This window comes from Gigantopelta aegis, chromosome 7 (assembly GCF_016097555.1).
Source record: "Gigantopelta aegis isolate Gae_Host chromosome 7, Gae_host_genome, whole genome shotgun sequence".
NCBI classification, from domain to species: domain Eukaryota; kingdom Metazoa; phylum Mollusca; class Gastropoda; order Neomphalida; family Peltospiridae; genus Gigantopelta; species Gigantopelta aegis.
The window spans coordinates 20,512,829-20,536,293 of NC_054705.1; the positions used below are offsets into that span (position 1 = coordinate 20,512,829).

General features: G+C 41.2%; 1 protein-coding gene across 1 annotated transcript in view; it reads left to right on the forward strand.

The window, feature by feature from the left end:
• LOC121377719 (glutaminase kidney isoform, mitochondrial-like) overlaps positions 1-22,158 on the forward strand; it is a 52,237-nt gene extending 30,079 nt beyond the window's left edge. Inside the window, 9 exon segments of the mRNA XM_041505805.1 lie at positions 8,002-8,060; positions 10,008-10,074; positions 12,176-12,226; positions 13,077-13,253; positions 16,859-17,000; positions 17,355-17,430; positions 18,747-18,785; positions 20,477-20,617; positions 21,633-22,158. Coding sequence (XP_041361739.1) covers positions 8,002-8,060; positions 10,008-10,074; positions 12,176-12,226; positions 13,077-13,253; positions 16,859-17,000; positions 17,355-17,430; positions 18,747-18,785; positions 20,477-20,617; positions 21,633-21,783 — 903 coding nt within the window. The 3' untranslated portion in view covers positions 21,784-22,158.
• Positions 22,159-23,465: the final 1,307 nt, after the last annotated feature.

Sequence of the window (23,465 nt, forward strand, 5' to 3'; positions counted from 1 at the left end):
ATGTTATCATATGTTATCATATATGTTATATTTTATCATATATGTTATTCTATGTTATCATATGTTATTATATGTTATCATATGTTATCATATATGTTATCTTATATGTTATATTTTATCATATATGTTATCATATATGTTATCTTATATGTTATTATATGTTATCATATATGTTATCTTATATGTTATCATATATGTTATCATATATGTTATCATTTTGTTCTTACATGTGCAATCTCAAAGTTGCATAATGGCAGCTTCCTGAACAAATTATTTATTAACTTTTGTTTTGAAATGTATATATTACACCTACAACTACAGGCCCATAAAAAATATGGCCAAATGATTTTATTTGCTAGGAGAAAAAAAAAATATTGGAGAATCTTTAGCGGACATCATGTTCCCTGTATTTTTGCAAGACATCTGTCTCTGATAGCCCTGTCTGGCTTCCAACAGTCAACTTACTGGATTTTAGGGATTCACTATTTCATGAGATTTGTTTTAAAGGGGTAGACGCTAGTTTCAGCCCATGGAAATGCACACTAAGTTTAGTTAATCTACAAACCTGTAACACATTTGGATAAAGTTACAATTGAGTAAAACATGAGTCTGTGACTTTGAAATACCCTCTAAAAATAGACTAAAACTTGACTCCATAACTGTTACGAATATGAGAAATGCATTTTGTGACATTAAAAACATCATGATGACCAAAAACACTTTGAATATACGGAAATGGATAATCTAAACAATAAAATCTAAGTAAAGTATGGCTCTAATGGTAAAAAATATGCCTTAGTGTTTAAAAGCTAGGGTATGTCCCTTTAAGACAGGAATTTAATCATATATGGTGCATATAAAAGATCCCTTGCTACCAATCGAAAAATGTAGTTGGTTACCTCTCTAAGTCTGTGTCAGAATGACCAAATGTTTGACATGCAATAGCCGATGATTAATAAATCAATGTGCTCTAGTTGTGTTGTTAAACAAAAACAAACTTTTAAACTAGTCATATAAAGCAATACTATTTACATGGCATGAAAGCAAATTATAATTTAAATCAGTTTAGATAAATTCATTTGTGATTACAAAAACCAGTTTCTACATATAGCACCTAAGTTAAGTGTTCAAGAAAATGTAACCTACCATATTTACATTTTATTTCGAAAAGACTTTAAATTCTGGGTGTACAACACTTACTTCGGTTAGATATTTGTTTAGAAATATGTCCAACTAACTTTCAATTGTTAGATTTTAGAACAAGTCATTTAAAGGGACATTCCTGAGTTTGCTGCAATTTTTAAGATGTTATCGACTAACAGAGACTTTTTAATGATTGTAATTACATATCAAATGTATTTTTTTACATAAAATATTAGTGGCTGTATATTAAACATGTTTCTGATCGTTCTAATATTTGTACTAGGTTAAATTTCATTTTAATTCCTAAAATATGTTTTTTTCTTACTTACGAAATTATTTGAAGACAAAAAATCCAATTTGGGCTTCTTACAAATATTAAGATTTCTAAAAACACATTGAATATACAGACACTGATATTCTAAACAAGAAAATGTATTTAATATGTAATAGTCTTATTCAACTTACTGTGCTAGCACAACAAATATGCTATTCAACCTGAGTCATACCTACACACTGCAGAATTCTCTCCCTTGCCGGATATGCGCAATGCTATCCTTGCACGGGCTACCTGTAACTTCATTCTCAATTCTGCAGTCCACCTGTTAACACCTGTTAAGCTTTGGCAAAAAGTTTTCTTTACTTGTAATTTTGTGTTTGTTTTTTTGGTTGAACTTGACATACGGTTGGTAGTTGGGAATTCTGTGTTGAATTTACCATGTCCGACGCGAGTTCGTTGACAGCTAGCGCACGGAAAGTTTGTGCGCGAGATGGTTGTCCATTTCTTTTACGACGTAAAGACACACACGTGTTGTGTCCGGACTGTCGGTCTTGTTCTCAAGACCGTCAGTGTGAGATCTGCGCCACGTGGTCTCCTGACCAGTGGGTTCGGTTCGGTTCGCAGACTCAGGTTTCGGGTACCAGCAAAATCTTGTCGTCTGCTTCGGCAGTAGTCGGCAAGTCGGACTTAGTGGGTAGGTCCCATAAGTCTGTAGACACTTCTAAAAGTGTCCGGAAAGGGGGGAAACACAAGGGTGTTTCTTCTTCGGTCCGTGTTACGAGTACAGTTACAGATACTTCGGGAGCGCCCCCCCGGGCTCCTATTGTGACCGTGGTACGTGAGCCGTCTTCGTTAGTGACGGCGCCTTCTTCTGTTTGTGTGGCTTCGTCGCGGGCGTCGCCATCGTCGTTACGGTTACCTTTACAAACAGAAGGGGGGCAGGGTGGAGTCGTCGCGGCACCGGTTTTGACGACTTCATCGGTTACCGAGCACATGCACTCCGTTGTGCATAGGTCCACTGCTTCGTCCGCAGAGCAGGTGGCCCCGACTTTGCCTTCGATTGCTGACAGTCGCTTCGGCACCTCAGCATTCTCAAGGCCCGAGGAGAGTTCTGCCAGTTTGCTTCGAACTGAGCCAGTTGTTCCGATGCCGGGATCCGTCTCTGATGGCATCCCGACCGATGTTTACCGTTGGGTGGAGGACTCATCCCGTTTGGGTCCTCCGTTTGCATATGTTTACCCCAAGGGTCCGGTGACTTCGGTAGCAACGGACATCTCCTCACAGTTTGCACCGTCTTTGGTCCCTACCTCTTCGACTTTACTCGATAGAGGACGAGGTTCGCGCAGATACCCCTCGGTTGGGGGTACTCTGTGGCCGCAAACTCCGACCGTTCCGCACTTGGCGCAGGAACGACCGTTAGGCTTTCAGGAAACGTTGTTTCGGAGTTTTGTGGAATTTTTGAACGCTTCGCCTCAGTTGGGATCATTGCTTTCGCAGACGGGACCGACGGGTGCGGCTCCCCCCCCCCCCCCCCCCTGGTTTTCCGCCAAAACCAGCAGAAACTGCGTCTCGACAGCAGTTTGACGATGCAGTTAGGGATTGTCGTTCGGTTCCTATTGTTTCCGTCTCGGGAGACGCTGCCCCAGGGGCGTCTCGATTAGGGGGAGGAGTCCATATCGATCTTCGGGATCCAGTGGACAGTGACCTGGCTTCAGAGGAAGCGTCGGTTGGACCGGATTCTGTCGCTGACCCAGCTCTCTCTCACTTCGGTTCGGAAGTAGAGGAGGAGTGCGATTATCCGGCGGTTCTGGCTTTTGTCAGGGACCAGGTCCGACAGGTATGCGGGGACGCTATACCTCAGGTTGAGGCCCAGCCTACATTCAAGGGTGTCTCCTTCGGGAACCGTTCTTTGAATTTGGTCACTCCTCGTGAGGAGTCGGGTTTACCACTTGCACAGGAGGCGCACAGTTCACTTTGTGACATTGATGTGTTGATCACTGGCAGTGATCGTATCCTGGGAGTGGGTGTTGATGAGTACCCAACGGCACTGCCTACGGGGAAAATCCTAACGGGAGCGCGCATTTTTCGTGCCGACTCCTATGAGACGTTGGGGGCGGATTTTCTCGAACATCCGGCGGTCGTTCCCGCTAGTGTCCGAGCCGCTTGTTCCCCATCGCCGCATGTGTCATTGCCAATCGCGGATCTGGAATCGTTCGAACGGCTGGCTAAGTCGATGTTCCAGGTTAATAACCATTTAGGTACGTTCCTATTTGGCTTGGATAAGGCTGTCGAGAGCCTTCCCGCGATGGCGAAAGGCTGTTTGGAGGCTGCGTCAAAAGCCTCTAAGCATATCGCTCAGTTATCTGGCCGATTGTTTGCGAACAGTCTTTTGTTACGGCGTGACCATTACCTGGCGGGTTTGAGTGCGTCAAACGTTGCGAAGACGTTTTTTCGTACACGTTCGGTACGGGAAAATTTACTTTTCGGTCCCGATTTTAATATTGTCCTAGACAAGGATTTGTCGCGACCAGTCCCGAACACTCGACCCTCAACCTCTGGTAAACGTCGGTCCACGTTTTCGGGGTTCAAGCCTCCTCCTGTAAAAAAGGCTGCTTTTTTACAGTCGGCTCAGATCCCTAGGGTTCCTGACACTAGGAGGCAACCAGGTAACAACCCGTCTTCCGCTAAGCGAGGACGCAAACGTCGTACTGCGTTCCGTTCTCAGTCCACCAAAGGCGTTGCGCCTACGGGTGGTAAGCGGTTGGGGTGAGGGTACGTGAACGATCGGCAGTTGCTTTCGGAGGTACCGTTAGCAAACATACCCGTGGGGGGCAGGCTCCGCCATTTCCTTCGAAATTGGTGCAAGCTGCCTGGTCTCGACCCCTGGGTTCTGTCGGTCGTTCGACACGGTTACAAAATACCCTTTTCTTCGAGCCCCCCTCTTACTTCCACTCCGAGAATGCCGCCGTTACCGTCCGCGGATCGGCGCGTTTTAGTGGAGAGTATGATTGCCGAGTTTCTCGACAAAGGGGCCATCCAGAGAGTCAGTCTGGACACTCCGGGATTTTATTCTCATCTTTTCTTCGCCCGGAAGAAAAATGGGGAATGGAGACCAATCCTAAATTTGAAGCCACTGAACGTCTACGTCGATGTTCCTTCCATGAAAATGGAAACGGTTCATTCGGTCCGGAACCTGCTTCAAATTGGGGAGTGGGCTGTGTCGATCGATCTGAAAGACGCATACCTCCATGTCCCGGTGCACAAGGCGTTTTGGAAGTTTCTGCGCTTCCTGTTCGACGGGAAAGCGTACGAGTTTCGTGTGCTTCCGTTCTGTTTGGCGACGAGTCCCCATGCTTTTACACGTGTGGTAAAAGCGGTGGTAGGTCATGTTCATTTGTTAGGGGTTCGAATGCATACCTATCTGGACGATTGGTTGATCCCAGCTTCGTCGCAACAGGAGTGTCAGACCAATGTCGGGTTGGTTTTGGACACGATCCTCCAATTGGGTTTTATTCCCAATTGGGTGAAATCGGAGTTAACGCCGGCTCAGATTTTCACATATCTCGGAGTGGTCTTCGATCTTGTGGTAGCGTCGGTTCGTCCCACCGATGCGCGTGTCCACAATTTCCAAACGTCGGCGCGACGTTTGATGGGGGAGCAAAGTACTACGGTACGATCTCTCCACGTGGTGTTGGGCCACCTCGAATCTCTGGCCTCATTGATCGTGCGGTTCAGACGATTCAAACGACCACTCCAGTGGCATTTGTCCCCACGGTGGGACGGTCACAATTGGGACACGATAGTGCCTCTGGGCCCATGGTTCACTCATCCGATACAGGAGTGCCTGTCGGACAAGTGCATGTCCCTATCGGTTCCGTTGCACCCCCCTGCTCCGGATCTGATCCTGTTCACGGATGCGTCGCTGCACGGGTACGGGGCGCATCTGTTGGATCAACACATTTCAGGGGTATGGAATCTCTCCGAGAGGAAGCTTCATATCAACTGTTTGGAGATGGAGGCAGTGCATCGTGCCTGTCTTCATTTCCGGTGTGTTCTTCGACACCGTCGAATTCTGTTGAGATGCGACAATACGTCGGTAGTGGCATATCTCAATCGTTGGGGTGGAACCAAATCGGAGACTTTGGGTCGCAAAGCTCTTGCGATTTTGGAATTCTGCGACCAACTAGGGACCACTCTGTGGGCGAAACACATTCCTTCATCGGTGAATGTGTTAGCAGATGCCCTCAGTCGACATACCCCTGTTCAGACGGAGTGGATGTTGAACAAAGGGGTGGTCGCAGCGGTTCTTCGGGTGTGGGGCAGTCCACAGGTGGACATGTTTGCCACACGGTTGAACAACCAATTGCCGGTGTTCGTGTCCCCGGTACCGGACACATTGGCGTTGGAGTACGACGCGTTAAGTATGGATTGGACGGGACTGGATTTTTATGCCTTCCCTCCTCCTGTCTTACTCGGCAAGGTGTTGACCAAAGTGGTCCAAGAACCTTGTCACGTGACGTTGATAGCTCCTCTGTGGGTGGCGCAGCCCTGGTTTCCACAGCTCCTGTCACTGTTAGTGGCAGTCCCATTCCGATTACCAGTGTTGTCCGATCTACTCAGCCAGCGACTGAGTCAGACGGTGTGGGCATCCGAAGCCGGAGGTCTTCCGGTTTCACGCGTGGAGGTTATCAGGGCTTCCTTGCGACGCAGAGGTTTTTCGACAAGAATTGCGCATCTCGTCTCTTCAGCAAAGCGCAATTCTACCGAGTCGGTTTATCAGTGTCACTGGCGTATGTGGGTTCGTTGGGCGAACGCACGGGATTTCGATCCCTTATCGCCTACTGTCAACGATTTAGCGGAGTACTTTCTGGCGTTGGTCCAAGAAAGGAAACTTAAAGTCACGACAGTGAAAAGTCACAGAGCTGCGATTTTCACTACTCTTAAACAGTGTGGATGTCGTGACTTTTCTACCAACTTGGTGTTGCATGATTTACTTAAATCATTACAATCCACGGTTGAACGACCTTCCATTATTCCGAAATGGAATGTCTTTCTGGTGTTGCATGCTCTTAAGGGTGCGCCTTATGAGCCGTTGAGGTTTGCTAGTCTTCGTGCCTTGACATGGAAGACTCTGTTTCTGGTTTCACTGGCAGCTTGTCGTCGGATCAGTGAGATACATGCTTTTTTGCATGATTTGGTTGATTACAATTCGGACGGTTCTGTCACTTTACGTACCGACCCTATCTTTGTTGCTAAAAACCAGTCTCCAGGGGAAGAGTTTCCACCTACTGTCATTCACAGTTTATCTCGTACACTGTCATCTGATAACTCGGATAGACTTCTTTGCCCGGTGAGAGCATTGAAGTATTATTTGCAGCGTACGAAAAACCGGCGGCAGGGTAAAAAGAGATTGTTTATTTCTTATACCATTAGGCCGGGTGATGTCACAAAAAATGCTTTGTCTCGATGGATAGCAGCTACCATCAAGCTAGCATATGAGATGGCGGGTGATCATGTGTTACGGAATTTCTCTGTTAAACCACATGAGATCCGAGCCATTTCTGCTTCCCTGAATTTTCATGACTCTTTAGATATTATAAAGGTCATGAATGCAGGGGTTTGGAAAGGACGGCACACTTTTGACCGTTTCTATTTCCGGGATATGGCGGTTGGTCCTGACGGTACGCGTAGGATCCAGACAGTCATTGCGGCTCAACACGTCGTGTCTGTGCGCAGGGCAACGGAAAGGGGTCGACCTCTTTTCCGTCCGACTGCCATCGATTCACGCTTCGGACATGTTTAACACTCCACCCTTTTCTGAGGGATGGGGTTTTTTGTAGTGTTGTCTACCATTTCCTCTCCCTGGGGAGATGTTTTTCCTCCCTTTCATGGGGATGAGTTTTTCTTTTGGGAAGCCCCTTTTTATTCCCAAAAGTTTTTTGACTCCTTGTTACCGTATGTCGTGGTTCGTCCTATCTCCATGTCATTACTTCAAAGGAGCTTTTTGGGTACGGGTAAGTCCTCTATTTTCTTACCTCCTCCCATTAATGTTGAATTCACGTGCTCTAACGGTGTCATTGCACGTCCGTTATAGCATATTTGTTGTGCTAGCACAGTAAGTTGAATAAGACTATTAGAAAATTTGTTTCTAATTTTCATTATTATTCATACTTACCTAGTGCTAGCACAACAAACTATACCTCCCACCCACCCCTATGAGGCTTTCCCTCGGTGGGTGGACTTTGAACCGAGAATGAAGTTACAGGTAGCCCGTGCAAGGATAGCATTGCGCATATCCGGCAAGGGAGAGAATTCTGCAGTGTGTAGGTATGACTCAGGTTGAATAGCTTATTTGTTGTGCTAGCACTAGGTAAGTATGAATAATAATGAAAATTAGAAACAAATTTTCTAAGTTTAATCGTAGAAATATTTTATTAGTCGGAAACATCTTACAATGCAACAAACTCAGGAATGTCCCATTAATTAAGATAAATGATATCTAATGGCCACTAATGCAATATTCTCACACTTACAAATGATTACAATGTTTTATATTTGTCTTTTTCGTTATTTGTCTCTAGGCAACCAGTATGTACAAACGGATGGTTGGACATGAGTACTTGGGATTTAACAACTCGGTGTAAGTTATCATTATGATATTATATTTAAAAGGCTGCTAAAGGTGGTATTAAACCAAATAACTTCCGGTTGGGTCAAAGTTCGAGGTGCACCAAACGTTTGATAGAGAAGTTAACACCACAATTAAATTCTGTGGTTGGTGATAAATGTCAGTGTGTTGGTTGTAAAAAAAAATTGTTTCATCTGGGCAAAACATTTATGAAATTTTATTTCATCTAGTACCACTGTGTCAAGTAGCTTTGTACTTGAAACATGTATGGGGTACCTGTAAAAAAAAGTGCTCAAATTTTGTGCGGAACTAGGGTAGTCATAGATACTACCCATTATCTCTGAAATGAGCAGCTTGACCCCAATTTTGTTTTTATTCACTTTAAGAGTGAGGGGTGGTAGTATTTATATCTGTGGAGTTTATGTCAATTGATACATATGTTAGCCACATATGTTACTATTGTCGTCTATGGAATTTGATTTCGTAGTATACACCCTAAAGGAAAAATGCAGCAGATTTCCTCTCTAGACTGTTTCAGAATGATAAAATATTTATCATCAAATAGCCATTGATTAATTACTCAATGTGTTCTAGTGGTGTCTGGCATTAATTAAAGGGACATTCCTGAGTTTACTGCAACGTCAAACATATGGTTAACAACCACACAGATATTGAGAGAGGAAACCTGCTGTCGCCATTTCATGGGCTACTCTTTTCGATTAGCAGCAAGGGATTTTTTATATGTACCATCCCACAGATAGGGTAGTACATACCATGGCCTTTAATATACCAGTTGTGGTGCACTGGCTGGAGTGAGAAATAGCCCAATGGGCCCACTGACTAGGATTGATCCCAGACGGACCACACATCGAGCGAGCGCATTAACATCCTGCCCCCTATATCTGTGGGAAAAATGCATATGGAAAAAATGTGTAAAATTTCCTCTAAGATATGTTAATTAAAATTACAGGGGTGTAACATTCTCTTTGAGAATGGCCAATTCAGCACAAAAATGTAGTGTGTAAAATTTCCTCTAAGATATGTTAATTAAAATTATCAAATGTTTGACATCCCTTGCGCGCGTGCTGTAACTTCACCGTGGTGCAGGGGTGTAACATTTTCTTTGAGAATGGCCAATACAGCACAAAATAGAAATTTTCAGTAAAAGTCGGTATCTATCTGTGATATTTGTATTTTTGCAGTTCTTTACACTGTTTTTATTTAAATCTTGAATTCTTATATTGATGTTGATCATCACTTTATTTGTTTGCATTACCATAGTTTGACACCCAATAGCCGATGTATTTTTCGTGCTGGCGTGTCGTTAAACATTCATTCATCATTCATTCATTCATTCATTCCAACAGTCCATATATAATTAATAAATCAGTGTGCTTTTGTGGTATGACTTCAATTAATTGAAAGAACTAAATGATAAAAAATGTTATGGTAATAAAAGTCACATCTCAACACAAGACAGAGGCAAAAGGATACTTACCATAACTTACTGTCTACACCATCTAAGGGCGGGACGTAGCCCAGTGGTGAAGCTCTCGCTTGATGTACGGTCGGTTTGGGATCGATCCCCTTCGGTGGACTCATTGGGCTATTTCTTGTTCCAGCCAGTGCACCACGACTGGTATATCAAAGGCCGTGGTATGTACTACCCTGTCTGTGGGATGGTGCATATAAAAAATCTCTTGCTAATTGGAAAGAGTAGCCCATGAAGTGGCGACAGCGGGTTTCTTCCCTCAATATCTGTGTGGTCCTTAACCATATGTCCGATGCCATATAACCGTCAATAAAATGTGTTGAGTGCGTCATTAAATAAAACATTTCCTTCCTTCCTTCCTTACACCTCCAAGACTGGTTTCACAAATCTATACCTACACTGGACAGAGCTATAAACAATGTGCTGAGGTGCCATTTCACAACATTCCTTTCTTTTTTTCTATATAGATTCTTGTCTGAACGAGACACTGCGGACAGAAATTTTGCTCTGGGATATTATCTGAGAGAGAATAAGGTGAGAGAACTCATAAATTGTTCAGACATTAAAGGGACATTCCAGAGTTTGCTGCATTGTAAGATGTTTCTGACTAATAAAATATTTCTATGATTAAACTTACATATTAAATATATTTTTTTGTTTAGAATATCAGTGTCTGTATATTACATGTGTTTCTGGTTATATTAATATTTGTATAAAGCCCAAACTGGATTTTGTCTACAATAATTTCGTACGTACGAAAAAAAGGTTTTTAGGAAATAAACTGAAATTTAACCTAGTACACATATTAGAACGATCAGAAACATGTTTAATATACAGCTGCTAATATTTTATGCGGAAAAATATTTTTAATATGTAATTACAATCGTTAAAAAGTCTCTTAGTTGATAACATATTAAAAATTGCAGCAGATTTTGTTGGGGGTGGGGGGGAGGCAACTAAGTAGTTTGATTGATTGAAACATATTTTATTGCATATAAGGTACAAATGGAAAAAGAAAGAAATGTGTTATTAACGACACACTCAACACATTTTATTTATGGTTATATGGCATCAGACATATGGTTAAGGACCACACAGCCCATGTAATGGCGACAGCGGGTTTCCTCTCAAAATCTGTGTGGTCCTTAACCATATGTCTGATGCCATATAACCGTAAATAAAATGTGTTGAGTGCGTCGTTAAATAAAACATTTCTTTCTTTTTCTTTCAATTATTTGTTTAAAATATAAGGGAGAGAACTCTTTATTGCTTGTTGAATAAAACTGAGAATTACCCAGGGGCCTAGCTTCCATATATGCAGGTACGCAGCTGCCTACCACCTGAGATTACAAATAATTTTTTTAATTAAAATATGGGGGGGGGGGGGGGGGGGGGGGGGTTATAGCCAATAGCGTTTTATTCCATCGCCTAAAACGTCTGCGTACCACCTGAAAATCCCAAGCTAGGCCCCTGGTAACCATCATTTTTCACTTGGTAAAACTGGAAAAACTAAAATGATTGTTGAGATCTCACAATAATTCTTCTTTCAACAAGGGAGGTAATACAATGATGCTACATCTAGTTCCTTTACCATAGTTTGACACCCAATAGACAATGTATTTTTTTTGCAGGGGTGTCGTTAAACACCTATTCTATTCTACTTGAATGGTTGTACGTGTATTATATTAATCCTATGCACGAAGAAAATACATGTTAAATTCTTCATGGGTGACAATAGTGGGCCAAATTTGAAAGGCCTGTTTCTGTCCAACACATATGTTACTACATATACCTGGGGGGTAGCCAGAGAGGAAAGACCTGTAAAATAAATATCAGAAAGAAGTAAATGTTTTATTTAATGATGCACTCATCACATTTTATTTACGGTTATATGGCGTCATACATATGGTTATGGACCACATAGATATAGAGAGATTGAAAACCACTGTTGCCACATCATGGGCTACTCTTTTAGATTAGCAGCAAGGGATCTTTTATATGCACCATCCCACAGACAGGATAGTACATACCACAACCTTTGTTACACCAGTTGAATAAATGTCAATGTCAATGGAAAAATAAAATAAATCTGGGGAAATTCCAAAAGAGGCAAGCACCCCGTCTGCCTCATGCTGGCTACGCCATTGTATACCCATGTTTAAGAAAAAACATTTTGTAAATTCAGCCCTATGTAATTAAAGGGACATTCCTTAGTTTTCTGCATTGTAAGATGTTTCTGACTAATAAAATATTTCTGCGATTAAACTTACATGTACATATGAAATATATTTTCTGGTTTAGAATACCAGTGTCTGTATATTCAATGTGTTTCTGGTCACCTTAATATTTGTAAGAAGCCCAAACTGGATTTTATCTTCAGATAATTTCGTATGTACAAAAAAATTTTATTTTTGGAAATAAAATAAAATTTAACCTAGTACAAGTATTAGAACGATCAGAAACACGCTTAATATACAGCCACTAATATTGTATGCCGAAAAATATATTTGTTATGTAATTACAATCGTTAAAAAGTCTTTGTTAGTCGATAACATCTTAAAAAATGCAGCAAACTCAGGAATGTTCCTTTAACAGCTTGTAAAAAACCTAATTATATTCTTTTTCTTCTTTACAGTGTTTCCCGAAGGGAACTAATCTGATGGAAGTGATGGACTTCTACTTTCAAGTAAGATAATTATTCATCTCAGACACCGGCCTCGGTGGCGTCGTGGTAGGCCATCGGTCTACAGGCTGGTAGGTACTGGGTTCGGATCCCAGTCGAGGCATGGGATTTTTAATCCAGATACTGACTCCAAACCCTGAGTGAGTGCTCCGCAAGGCTCAATGGGTAGGTGTAAACCACTTGCACCAACCAGTGATCCATAACTGGTTCAACAAAGGCCATGGTTTGTGCTATCCTGCCTGTGGGAAGTGCAAATAAAAGATCCCTTGTGCCATATAACCGTAAAATAATGTGTTGAGTGTGTTGTTAAATAAAACATTTCTTTCTTTCTAATGTCATGACAACGCCAAAACAATTGTATACATGTGACATCATTAGAGATTGGGGGCGGGGCGTAGCCCAGTGGTAAAGTGTTCGCTTGATGCGTGGTCAGTCCAGGATCGATCCCCGTTGGTGGACCCATTGGGCTATTTCTCGTTCCAGCCAGTGGTCCACAACTGGTGTAACAAAGGCCATGGTATATACTATCCTGTCTGTGGGATGGTGCATATAGCAGATCCCTTGCTGCTAATCGCAAAGAGTAGCTCATGAAGTGGCGACAGCAGGTTTCCTCTCTCTATATCTGTGTGGTCCTTAACCATATGTGTGATGCCATATAACCGTAAGTAAAATGTGTTGAGTGCGTCGTTAAATAAAACATTTCTTTCTTTCATTAGAGATTGAGTCAGGACTCTAAACCTTTTAAAAGCATGGGCCCAGTTCACATGACAGAGATCATATTAACATAACACTGGATTACATTTTTTTTTACATCTTTAATTATTTAAAATATTTCATAATTTTGTTTCTACAGCTTTGTTCAACAGAAATCAACTGCGAGTCTCTTAGCGTTGCCGCAGCAACGTTTGCCAATGGTGGGATCTGCCCGACGACGGGCGACCTGATTCTCAACTCAGATGCCGTCCGAAACACGCTGTCCTTGATGCATTCCTGTGGAATGTACGACTACTCGGGCCAGTTCGCCTTTAAGGTTTAAACACTTTTATGTAGCTTAGTGGTAGCTAGCAGAGGCGGATCTGGGGGGGGGGGGGGGGGGGGGGAGGGTCTCGCCCCCCCCCCCTACATTTTGCGACAGTTATAATTTTATTATATATTAATTAAAAAATATTTACAATTCCCTTCAAACCTCCCCCAAAGTTCCATTAGCATTCCGCCTCATGTCATTAGGACCCCCCTAAATCAATTTTCTGGATCCGCCACTGGCTAGAGCACTTGCCAGAGGCCCATATTTGTCAGAGGCAGGTCCAGAAAAATCCATTTAGGGGACCCCCAATGACATGATGTGGAATGCCAAGGTAATTTTAGGGGAGGTTTGCAAGGGGATAGAATTAAAAAAATATATATATATAATAAAATTATAACTGTCGCAAACTTTATGGGGTGCCCAGGCCCCTGGGGCTCCCCCCTAAATCCACCTCTGTTATAACTGTGACATATTGATAATTAAAATCTATAAGCGTCTTCATTGGAAAACTAATTTCTGCGCATCAATGTATTTTCTGTCAATCTAACTTTGTCATGTGACAGACGTAATACAAATTGCAGACTATGAGGGTTTGTTGTAAAATTATTTCTCTTTCCAGCCAGTGAACCAAGACTGCTAATTCAAAGGCTGTGGTATGTACTATCCTGTCTGTGGGATGGTGCATATAAATGATCCCTTGCTGCTAATCGAAAAGAGTAGCCCATGAAGTGGCGACAGTAGGTTTCCTCTCTCAGTATCCGATGCCATATAACCGTAAATAAAATGTGTTGAGTGTGTCGTTAAATAAACCATTTTCTTCCTTTTGTTGTAAAATGTTAACATAAGACTGAACATTACAAGTCATTTAGTCAACAAATATGGACTTCATGCTATCAATGTTTAGTCACATGACAAATGTATGTTTTCTTACACAACAAATGCAGACTGTAGAGGTTTAGTTTATACGACAGGTGTGGATTGCAGCCTATGGACTATGGAGGTTTAGTCATGTTACAAATGTTGAGGTTTAGTCATGTGACAAATTCAGGTTTTTAGTCCCTTGAGAAATGCATACTATGGATGTTTAATCATGTGACAAATGCAGACTGCAGACCAAGTACCCTAGGTTTAGTCTGCCCTTGCTTTGGATCAGCGCTAGCCTTAGATCCAACTTTACTATTGTTTCACATCCAATAGTTGAGGTATTTTTTGTTCTGGGGTGTCATTCATTCATTCATTCATTCATTTATTCATTCATTGGATGTGCCTTTGGTGACAAATAACCCACCTTGTGTTTGTAGGTAGGCATTCCTGCCAAATCAATCACAGAACTATATATAGTGACAAATGACTCACCTTGTGTTTGTAGGTAGGCCTGCCTGCCAAATCAATCAGAGAACTATATATAGTGACAAATGACTCACCTTGTGTTTGTAGGCCTGCCTGCCTGCCAAGTCAATCACAGAACTATATATAGTGACAAATGACCCATCTTGTATTTGTAGGTAGGCCTGCCTGCCAAGTCATCACAGAACTATATATAGTGACAAATGACCCACCTTGTGTTAGTAGGTAGGCCTGCCTGGCAAGACATCACGGAACTATATATAGTGACAAATGACCCCCCTTGTGTTTGTAGGTAGGCCTGCCTGCCAAGATATCACATAACTATATATAGTGACAAATGACACATCTTGTGTTTGTAGGTAGGCCTGCCTGCCAAATCAATCAGAGAACTATATATAGTGACAAATGACTCACCTTGTGTTTGTAGGCCTGCCTGCCTGCCAAGTCAATCACAGAACTATATATAGTGACAAATGACCCATCTTGTGTTTGTAGGTAGGCCTGTCTGCCAAGTCATCACAGAACTATATATAGTGACAAATGACCCACCTTGTGTTAGTAGGTAGGCCTGCCTGGCAAGACATCACGGAACTATATATAGTGACAAATGACCCCCCTTGTGTTTGTAGGTAGGCCTGCCTGCCAAGATATCACATAACTATATATAGTGACAAATGACACATCTTGTGTTTGTAGGTAGGCCTGTCTGCCAAGTCAATCACAGAACTATATATAGTGACAAATGACCCACCTTGTGTTTGTAGGTAGGCCTGCCTGCCAAGCCAATCACAGAACTATATATAGTGACAAATGACCCACCTTGTGTTTGTAGGTAGGCCTGCCTGCCAAGCCAATCACAGAACTATATATAGAGACAAATGACCCACCTTGTGTTTATAGGTAGGCCTGCCTGCCAAGCCAATCACAGAACTATATATAGTGACAAATGACCAACCTTGTGTTAGTAGGTAGGCCTGCCTGCCAAGTCAATCACAGAACTATATATATAGTGACAAATGACTCACCTTGTGTTTGTAGGCCTGCCTGCCTGCCAAGTCAATCACAGAACTATATATAGTGACAAATGACCCATCTTGTGTTTGTAGGTAGGCCTGCCTGCAAAGTCATCACAGAACTATATATAGTGACAAATGACCCACCTTGTGTTAGTAGGTAGGCCTGCCTGGCAAGACATCACGGAACTATATATAGTGACAAATGACCCCCCTCCCCCCCCTTGTGTTTGTAGGTAGGCCTGCCTGCCAAGATATCACAGAACTATATATAGTGACAAATGACTCACCTTGTGTTTGTAGGCCTGCCTGCCTGCCAAGTCAATCACAGAACTATATATAGTGACAAATGACCCATCTTGTATTTGTAGGTAGGCCTGTCTGCCAAGTCAATCACAGAACTATATATAGTGACAAATGACCCACCTTGTGTTTGTAGGTAGGCCTGCCTGGCAAGCCAATCACAGAACTATATATAGTGAGAAATGACCCACCTTGTGTTTGTAGGTAGGCCTGCCTGCCAAGCCAATCACAGAACTATATATAGTGACAAATGACCCACCTTGTGTTTGTAGGCCTGCCTGCCTGCCAAGTCAATCACAGAACTATATATAGTGACAAATGACCCATCTTGTGTTTGTAGGTAGGCCTGTCTGCCAAGTCATCACAGAACTATATATAGTGACAAATGCCCCACCTTGTGTTTGTAGGTAGGCCTGCCTGCCAAGTCAATCACAGAACTATATATAGTGACAAATGACCCACCTTGTGTTAGTAGGTAGGCCTGCCTGGCAAGACATCACGGAACTATATATAGTGACAAATGACCCCCCTTGTGTTTGTAGGTAGGCCTGCCTGCCAAGATATCACATAACTATATATAGTGACAAATGACACATCTTGTGTTTGTAGGTAGGCCTGTCTGCCAAGTCAATCACAGAACTATATATAGTGACAAATGACCCACCTTGTGTTTGTAGGTAGGCCTGCCTGGCAAGACAATCACAGAACTATATATAGTGACAAATGACCCACCTTGTGTTTGTAGGTAGGCCTGCCTGCCAAGCCAATCACAGAACTATATATAGAGACAAATGACCCACCTTGTGTTTATAGGTAGGCCTGCCTGCCAAGCCAATCACAGAACTATATATAGTGACAAATGACCCACCTTGTGTTTGTAGGTAGGCCTGCTTGCCAAGACATCACAGAACTATATATAGTGACAAATGACCCACCTTTTGTTTGTAGGTAGGCCTGCCTGCCAAGTCTGGAGTGGCTGGTTCGGTGATGATCGTCGTTCCGAACGTAATGGGCATCTGTTGCTGGTCTCCACCACTCGACCAATACGGAAACAGCTCCAGGGGAATCCAGTTTGCCGAGGTCGGTACATGTTGGAATTTGTGTGTGTGTGTGGTGGTGGTTGTATTTGTTTGTTTTTTAAACAAATTACATTAAAAAGTTAAGAAATTACAGTTTGTATACTATCACAGAATCAATATCAACCTAGGCAGTTGACAAATGACCCATGTGCTGGGGTGCCAAGTACTCTGCACATTTCCACTGTATATAATGAATATTGGAGTGCCTTTACTCACAGAACATGCACCCCATTTGACGTTGTAGTGAAAATATGTTTTAGGCCTGCCTGCCTGCCAAAAACCCTTATTATATTAGGGGCGGCACAGTGTAAACAATAGTGGTACGGCTCATGGTTGCAAGACTCACCTTTCAAATTGCTTGTAAGGACATTTTCACAGATATAACAAATATAACCCCGACACACACACAAACAAAAGTGGTATGGCCATACCGTCTGTGCTGCCCCTGCATATTCTTGAGTGCAATTTCTCCATACATTTCCACTGTATTAGTGACAAATTATTTTGAGTAGTGCAGTACACTCACCCACCTTGTGTTGTAGGTACCTAGTCAATCACAGAAACATATTGACAAAAAATGCCTTTGCAAAGGCCTGCCTTTAACTCTCAGAAAAGAAAAGTAGTGATACCAAATTTGACATTATTATTGATCGTGTTTATTGTAGGACTATATATAGGTACAATGTGTTCAACTTCCACTATATATAGTGACTACCGACAAGGCCTGCCTGCCAGCATCACAGAACCGAGAAGGAAGACCCTATATAGAGTCAGACAGGTGGTAAATTCAGTCCATGGTAGGGTTGCCAAGTCTATATAATCTTGTTTGTTACTCCGCCTCACACTATAGTGTGACCTTGTGTTTGTAGGTAGGCCTGTGACAGCTCTCAGGAGGTAATATAAGTGTGTGTCAGTCACAGCAAATATTCAGTCTAGGCCTGCCTCCTACATATGGTGATGTGACAGCTCTGCCAAGGAGGTAATTAAGTGATGATGGCGAAAATATCTGTTGCAGTCCACTACTCCTACAATCCAGGGGGTGATGTGACATGTTGGAATTTTTGTGCGTGTGTGGTGGTGGGGTACATTAAAAAGGGTGTATACTAAATCAATTCAACCTAGGCAGTTAATCTACTGGGGTGCAAGTACTCTCCTACAATGGAGTGACTGTGCACAGCTATAAAAAACCCTTAATGTATATTAGGGGCGGCACAGTGTAAACAATAGGCGGCTCATGGGCTAGATATTCATTGCTTGTACATTTTCACTCACACCTACAATGGTGATGTGACAGTGCAATTTCTATACAGGACTGGTAATTAAGTAGTGCGTGGCTAAAATATTCATTTTCTACTCCTCCTAGTAATGGTGATGTGACAGCTATCAGGAGGTAATTAAGGGCAGGTGGCTAATATTCATTCTACTCCTCCTACAATGGTGATGTGACAGCTCTCAGGAGGTAATTAAGTGTGTGGCAAATATTCAGTCTACTCCTCCTACAATGGTGATGTGACAGCTCTGAGGGGGTAATTAAGGGTGTGGCTAATATTCATTCTACTCCTCCTACAATGGTGATGTGACAGCTATAAGGAGGTAATTAAGGGCGTGGCTAATATTCATTCTAGTCCTCCTACAATGGTGACGTGACAGCTATCAGGAGGTAATTAAGGGCGTGGCTAATATTCAGTCTACTCCTCCTACAATTGTGATGTGACAACTCTCAGGAGTTAATTAAGGGTCTGGCTAATATTCATTAGATACTCTGCCTACAATGGTGACCTGACAGCTTTTAGGAGGTAATTAAGGGCGTGGCTAATATTCAATCAATTCCGCCTTCATTGTTGATGTGACAGCTCTCGAGTTAATTAAGTGTGCGGCAAATATTCAGTCTACTCCTACAATGGTGATGTGACAGGTCTCAGGAGATAATTAAGGGCGTGGCTAATATTCACTAGATACTCTGTCTACAATGGTGATGTGACAGCATTTAGGAGGAAAATAAGGGCGTGGCTAATATTCAGTCTACAACAGTGAAGCAAGAGCTGTCAGTTGTTATGGGTGTGGCTAATTTTCACTTTACTCCACCTACAAACTCAAAGTAAGAGTGGCTAATGTTCATTCTACTCCGCCTACAATAAAAAATTATATGACAGTTTAAAGAAGGTAAAGGTGTGGCTAATAGTCACTGCTTTGTCTACAATGCAGGGCACAATATTTCATGCGAACCGCCGTTCTGTTCGCGTGTCGGTTACGCAAAATTAAATTTACAGGAACCGCAAATCGGTTACGTCATGACCTGTAAACGTTCAGAAATTAAAACTTGCAAACTTCACGATTACAGGAAGTTTATTCATGCAGACATACTACTGGTATTCTGACAAATGTTTTAGACTGATTTTTAGATACTTGATGTGCAGCAAACCAGTAAACAACGTTATATTGCAACAGTTGTAACTTGCGACCAGTCTACAGTTTTAAAACAGTTTTAAAGAAATGTGCTCGGACCGCTTGGGACAGCTAAATTTTCTGCTGCTATTTTATCTCTAAAGGAATATATGTAGACATACTATTGGATTGGCTATAATTTTATATATGTTAAAAACAGTTTTAACGTAAACAGGAATCCAAAGTATATAAGTACCATCGATGAAGTGAAAGTAGCATAGCCACCGCAAATTGCAAAAAGGAATCCCTACAAATGAGTATTTATCTATTTCAAAGGCGTACCGCCCATTACGCACAGTACGCACGTGCGTAATTCAAAAACAAAATCCGGGAATAGGTTGAGGCTGTCTGTAATTGTTCTATAAAATAGACCTTTTAAAATTGACTCGAAAAAAGATTTTAAAAAATGCATCTACAGGCGTCCTGAGTTTCAAAGTTTTGTAAAATGTTTTCTTTTGTATTTGTTTTAACTTTATGTTTCAGCTAAAAACTATGTATTTAAAATATAATTTCAACGTAATTTTGAGGTAACCGATCAGATAACCCATGGGTTATGCAAATATAATTCACGTAACCGAACAATTGATTACCTAGGTAAAAACCACGTGAACCGACTTCCGGTTACCTCAGATTTCTAAATATTGTCCCCTGCAATGGCGATGTGACCACTCAAAGAAGTTAGCAAATTATATTTAATATTTTAGAATTGTGTATACTGATGTCCAAAAGACATTTTACAAGTCTTGAAATTGTTTGATAGAAAAACGACAAATGGTATGGTTGGATATGAACGTTCCATGAAGTTCAACATCTAAACATGACAATACACTTTTTGATACATGCAAAGTGTTTGTAAGGTGGTTTCTAAATTGGTTCTCTTCGAATAACAACAATATTTATCAAATTATTCAAATTTTATGTATGCAAATATCTATTGGACATAGTATATAATAAATTGCATCATGATACTGAACAAACATTTCAATATAAATTTTGGGTGAGGCCGAATGAAATAAAAACCTTTTTTTTTTTCTTTTTACAGGTACGCTCTGTCTGGGATGGACATGTCGGAAGCTGACTATGATGGAAGGACAGCACTGCATGTCGCAGCGGCGGAAGGTCACGTGGTGTCCGTTAAATTCCTCCTTGACAAGTGCAAGGCCAATGCATTCTCAGTTGACAGGTAGGCAGTAAACAATATCTCTCTTAAAGGTGCACCATCCTCTGAATACAAAAAATATCTCTCTTAAAGGTGCACCATTCTCTGAATACAAAAAAATCTCTCTCTTAAAGGTGCACCATCCTCTGAATACAAAACATATCTCCCTTAAAGGTGCACCATCCTCTGAATACAAACAATATCTCTCTTAAATGTGCATCATCCTCTGAATACTAACAATATCTCTCTTAAAGGTGCATCATCCTCTGAATACTAACAATATCTCTCTTAAAGGTATATCATCCTCTGAATACTAACAATATCATCCTCTGAATACTAACAATATCTCTCTTAAAGGTACATCATCCTCTGAATACTAACAATATCTCTCTTAAAGGTGCATCATCCTCTGAATACTAACAATATCTCTCTTAAAGGTGCATCATCCTCTGAATACTAACAATATCTCTCTTAAAGGTGCATCATCCTCTGAATACTAACAATATCTCTCTTAAAGGTATATCATCCTCTGAATACTAACAATATCTCTCTTAAAGGTGCATCATCCTCTGAATACAGGGCGGGGGACGTAGCCCAGTGGTAAAGCGTCTGCTTGATGCGCGGTCGGTCTATGATCGATCTCATTCCAGCCAGTGCACTATGACTGGTATATCAAAGGCCATGGGATGTACTATCCTGTCTGTGGGATGATGCATATTAAAGATCCCTTGCTGCTAATCGAAAAGAGTAGCCCATGAAGTGGTGACAGCGGGTTTTTCCTCTCAATATCTGTGTGGTCCTTAACCATATGTCTGACGCCATATATCCATAAAATAAAATGTGTTGAGTGCGTCGTTAAATAAAACATTTTCTTTCCTTACTTATACACTTAATGTGATCTTAGTTCTAAAATCGTTTCATGAAATGGCGCACTGCCTAAAAGTGGAGGCCAGTGAGTGTGGATGTGTGGGGGGGAGTAGACTCCTAGATCCCTCATCTCATATGCTTAAGAAAGTTTAAAATTGTTTTTGAATTTCAGATGGGGATTCACTCCACTGGATGATGCCAAAAGATTTGACCAGCAGGAATGTATCGCCCTGCTAGAAGAACACATGAGTCGAGTAAATCCAGAGTGGAATAAAACCAACCAAGAACCTCTTCATCATGACTACATTAAAAGCTATGACTGAACAAACATGAAGCGGTGGCCACGACAGACGTGCTGGAACCATATTTGTATATATCAGACTCAGAGAGAAAGGGGAGCATTCATTGGATGGCTTGAATTGCTGGTCATGAACTTTTGGAACAAACAACTGTTTTTTTTTTTTTTAAAGAATAGCAGCTCATAAAGGAATCTTTCATTATATAAATGTAGTTTGTTAAAGAGAGAAAGGGGAGCTTGAATTGCTGTCATGAACTTTTGGAACGGACAAAATTGTTAAAAGGAACATACCCTAGTTTTTAAACACTAACTTATATTTTTGACTATTATAACTGTTTTTGATAACTTAAATCATACTTTACTTAGATTTTATTGCTTAGATTATCAATGTCTGTACATTCGAAGTATTTTTGGTCATCCTGGTGTTTTTAATATCACAAAATGCATTTCTCATATTTTTAAAAATGCATGTGTGTCTGAGAAGTAATAGTTATGGAGTCGAGTTTTAGTCTATTATAAGAGGGTATTTCACCATTTCAAAGTCACAGACTCATGTTTCACTCATTTGTAACTTTATCCAAATGTGTTACAGGTTTGTAGATAAAAAAAACTTAGTGTTAATTTTCACGGGTTGAAACTAGGGTATGTCCCTTTAATAGCAGCTAATAATGGAATCTTTCATTATATTGCTTGATATAATAACTGTTTTCATTAGATTCCTTGAATTGCTGTCATGCAGTTTGGAACAGACAATTTTTATTTTTATTTTATTTTATTATTATTATTTTTTAAATTTATTAAATGTTTTTTTAAATAAGAGCAGCTCACAATGGAAACTTTCATTAGATTTCTTGAATTGCTATCATATGAAAGAAATGTTTTATTTAACGATGCACTCAACACATTTTATTTACGGTTATGTGGTGTCAGACATATGGTTAAGGACCACACAGATATTGAGAGAGGAAACCTGCTGTTGCCACTTCATGGGCTACTCTTTTTGATCTATTATATGCACCATCCCACAGACAGGGTAGTACATACCACAACCTTTGATATACCAGTTGTGGTGCTCTGGCTGGAACGAGACTGTCATATGAAGCTTTGGAATAGACAGTGGTTTTGCAGGCTATTTTATTATTATTATTATTATTATTATTATTATATATATATATCTTTTTAAATATAAATATAAAGGAATCTTTCATTATATTGTTTGGCAACTGCAAGGGCAGATCCGTGGGTGGGGACCAGGGGGACCTGTCCCTCCCCCTAAAAAAAAATAAAGTGCCCCTTTTTGAAGAATTTATTTACAATTTTCACTGAACTGCCCTTTTCAGGGAGTTGCTCAATGTACCCTTTTGCCCTTGGTCCCCTCCCTAAAATGTTTCCTGGCCCTGTCCCTCCCCCTAAAGAATTAAAGTGCCCCTTTTTGAAGAATTTATTTACAATTTTCATTGAAGTGCCCTTTTCAGGGAGTTGCTCCATTTGCCCTTTTACCTTGGTCCCCTCCCTAAAATGTTTCCTGGATCCTCCCTTGAACTGCTGTCATTGCATTGCTTGAATTGCTGTCATGGACGTTTGGAAGACAATAATTAAAAAAACAAAAAACTGCTTGATATTTGCTTGAAAGGATTTTCATGAAATCGTTTAGCAAGGAATATTCACTGTATTGTGCTGACTTATTGGTTTGCTTGATACAATTTT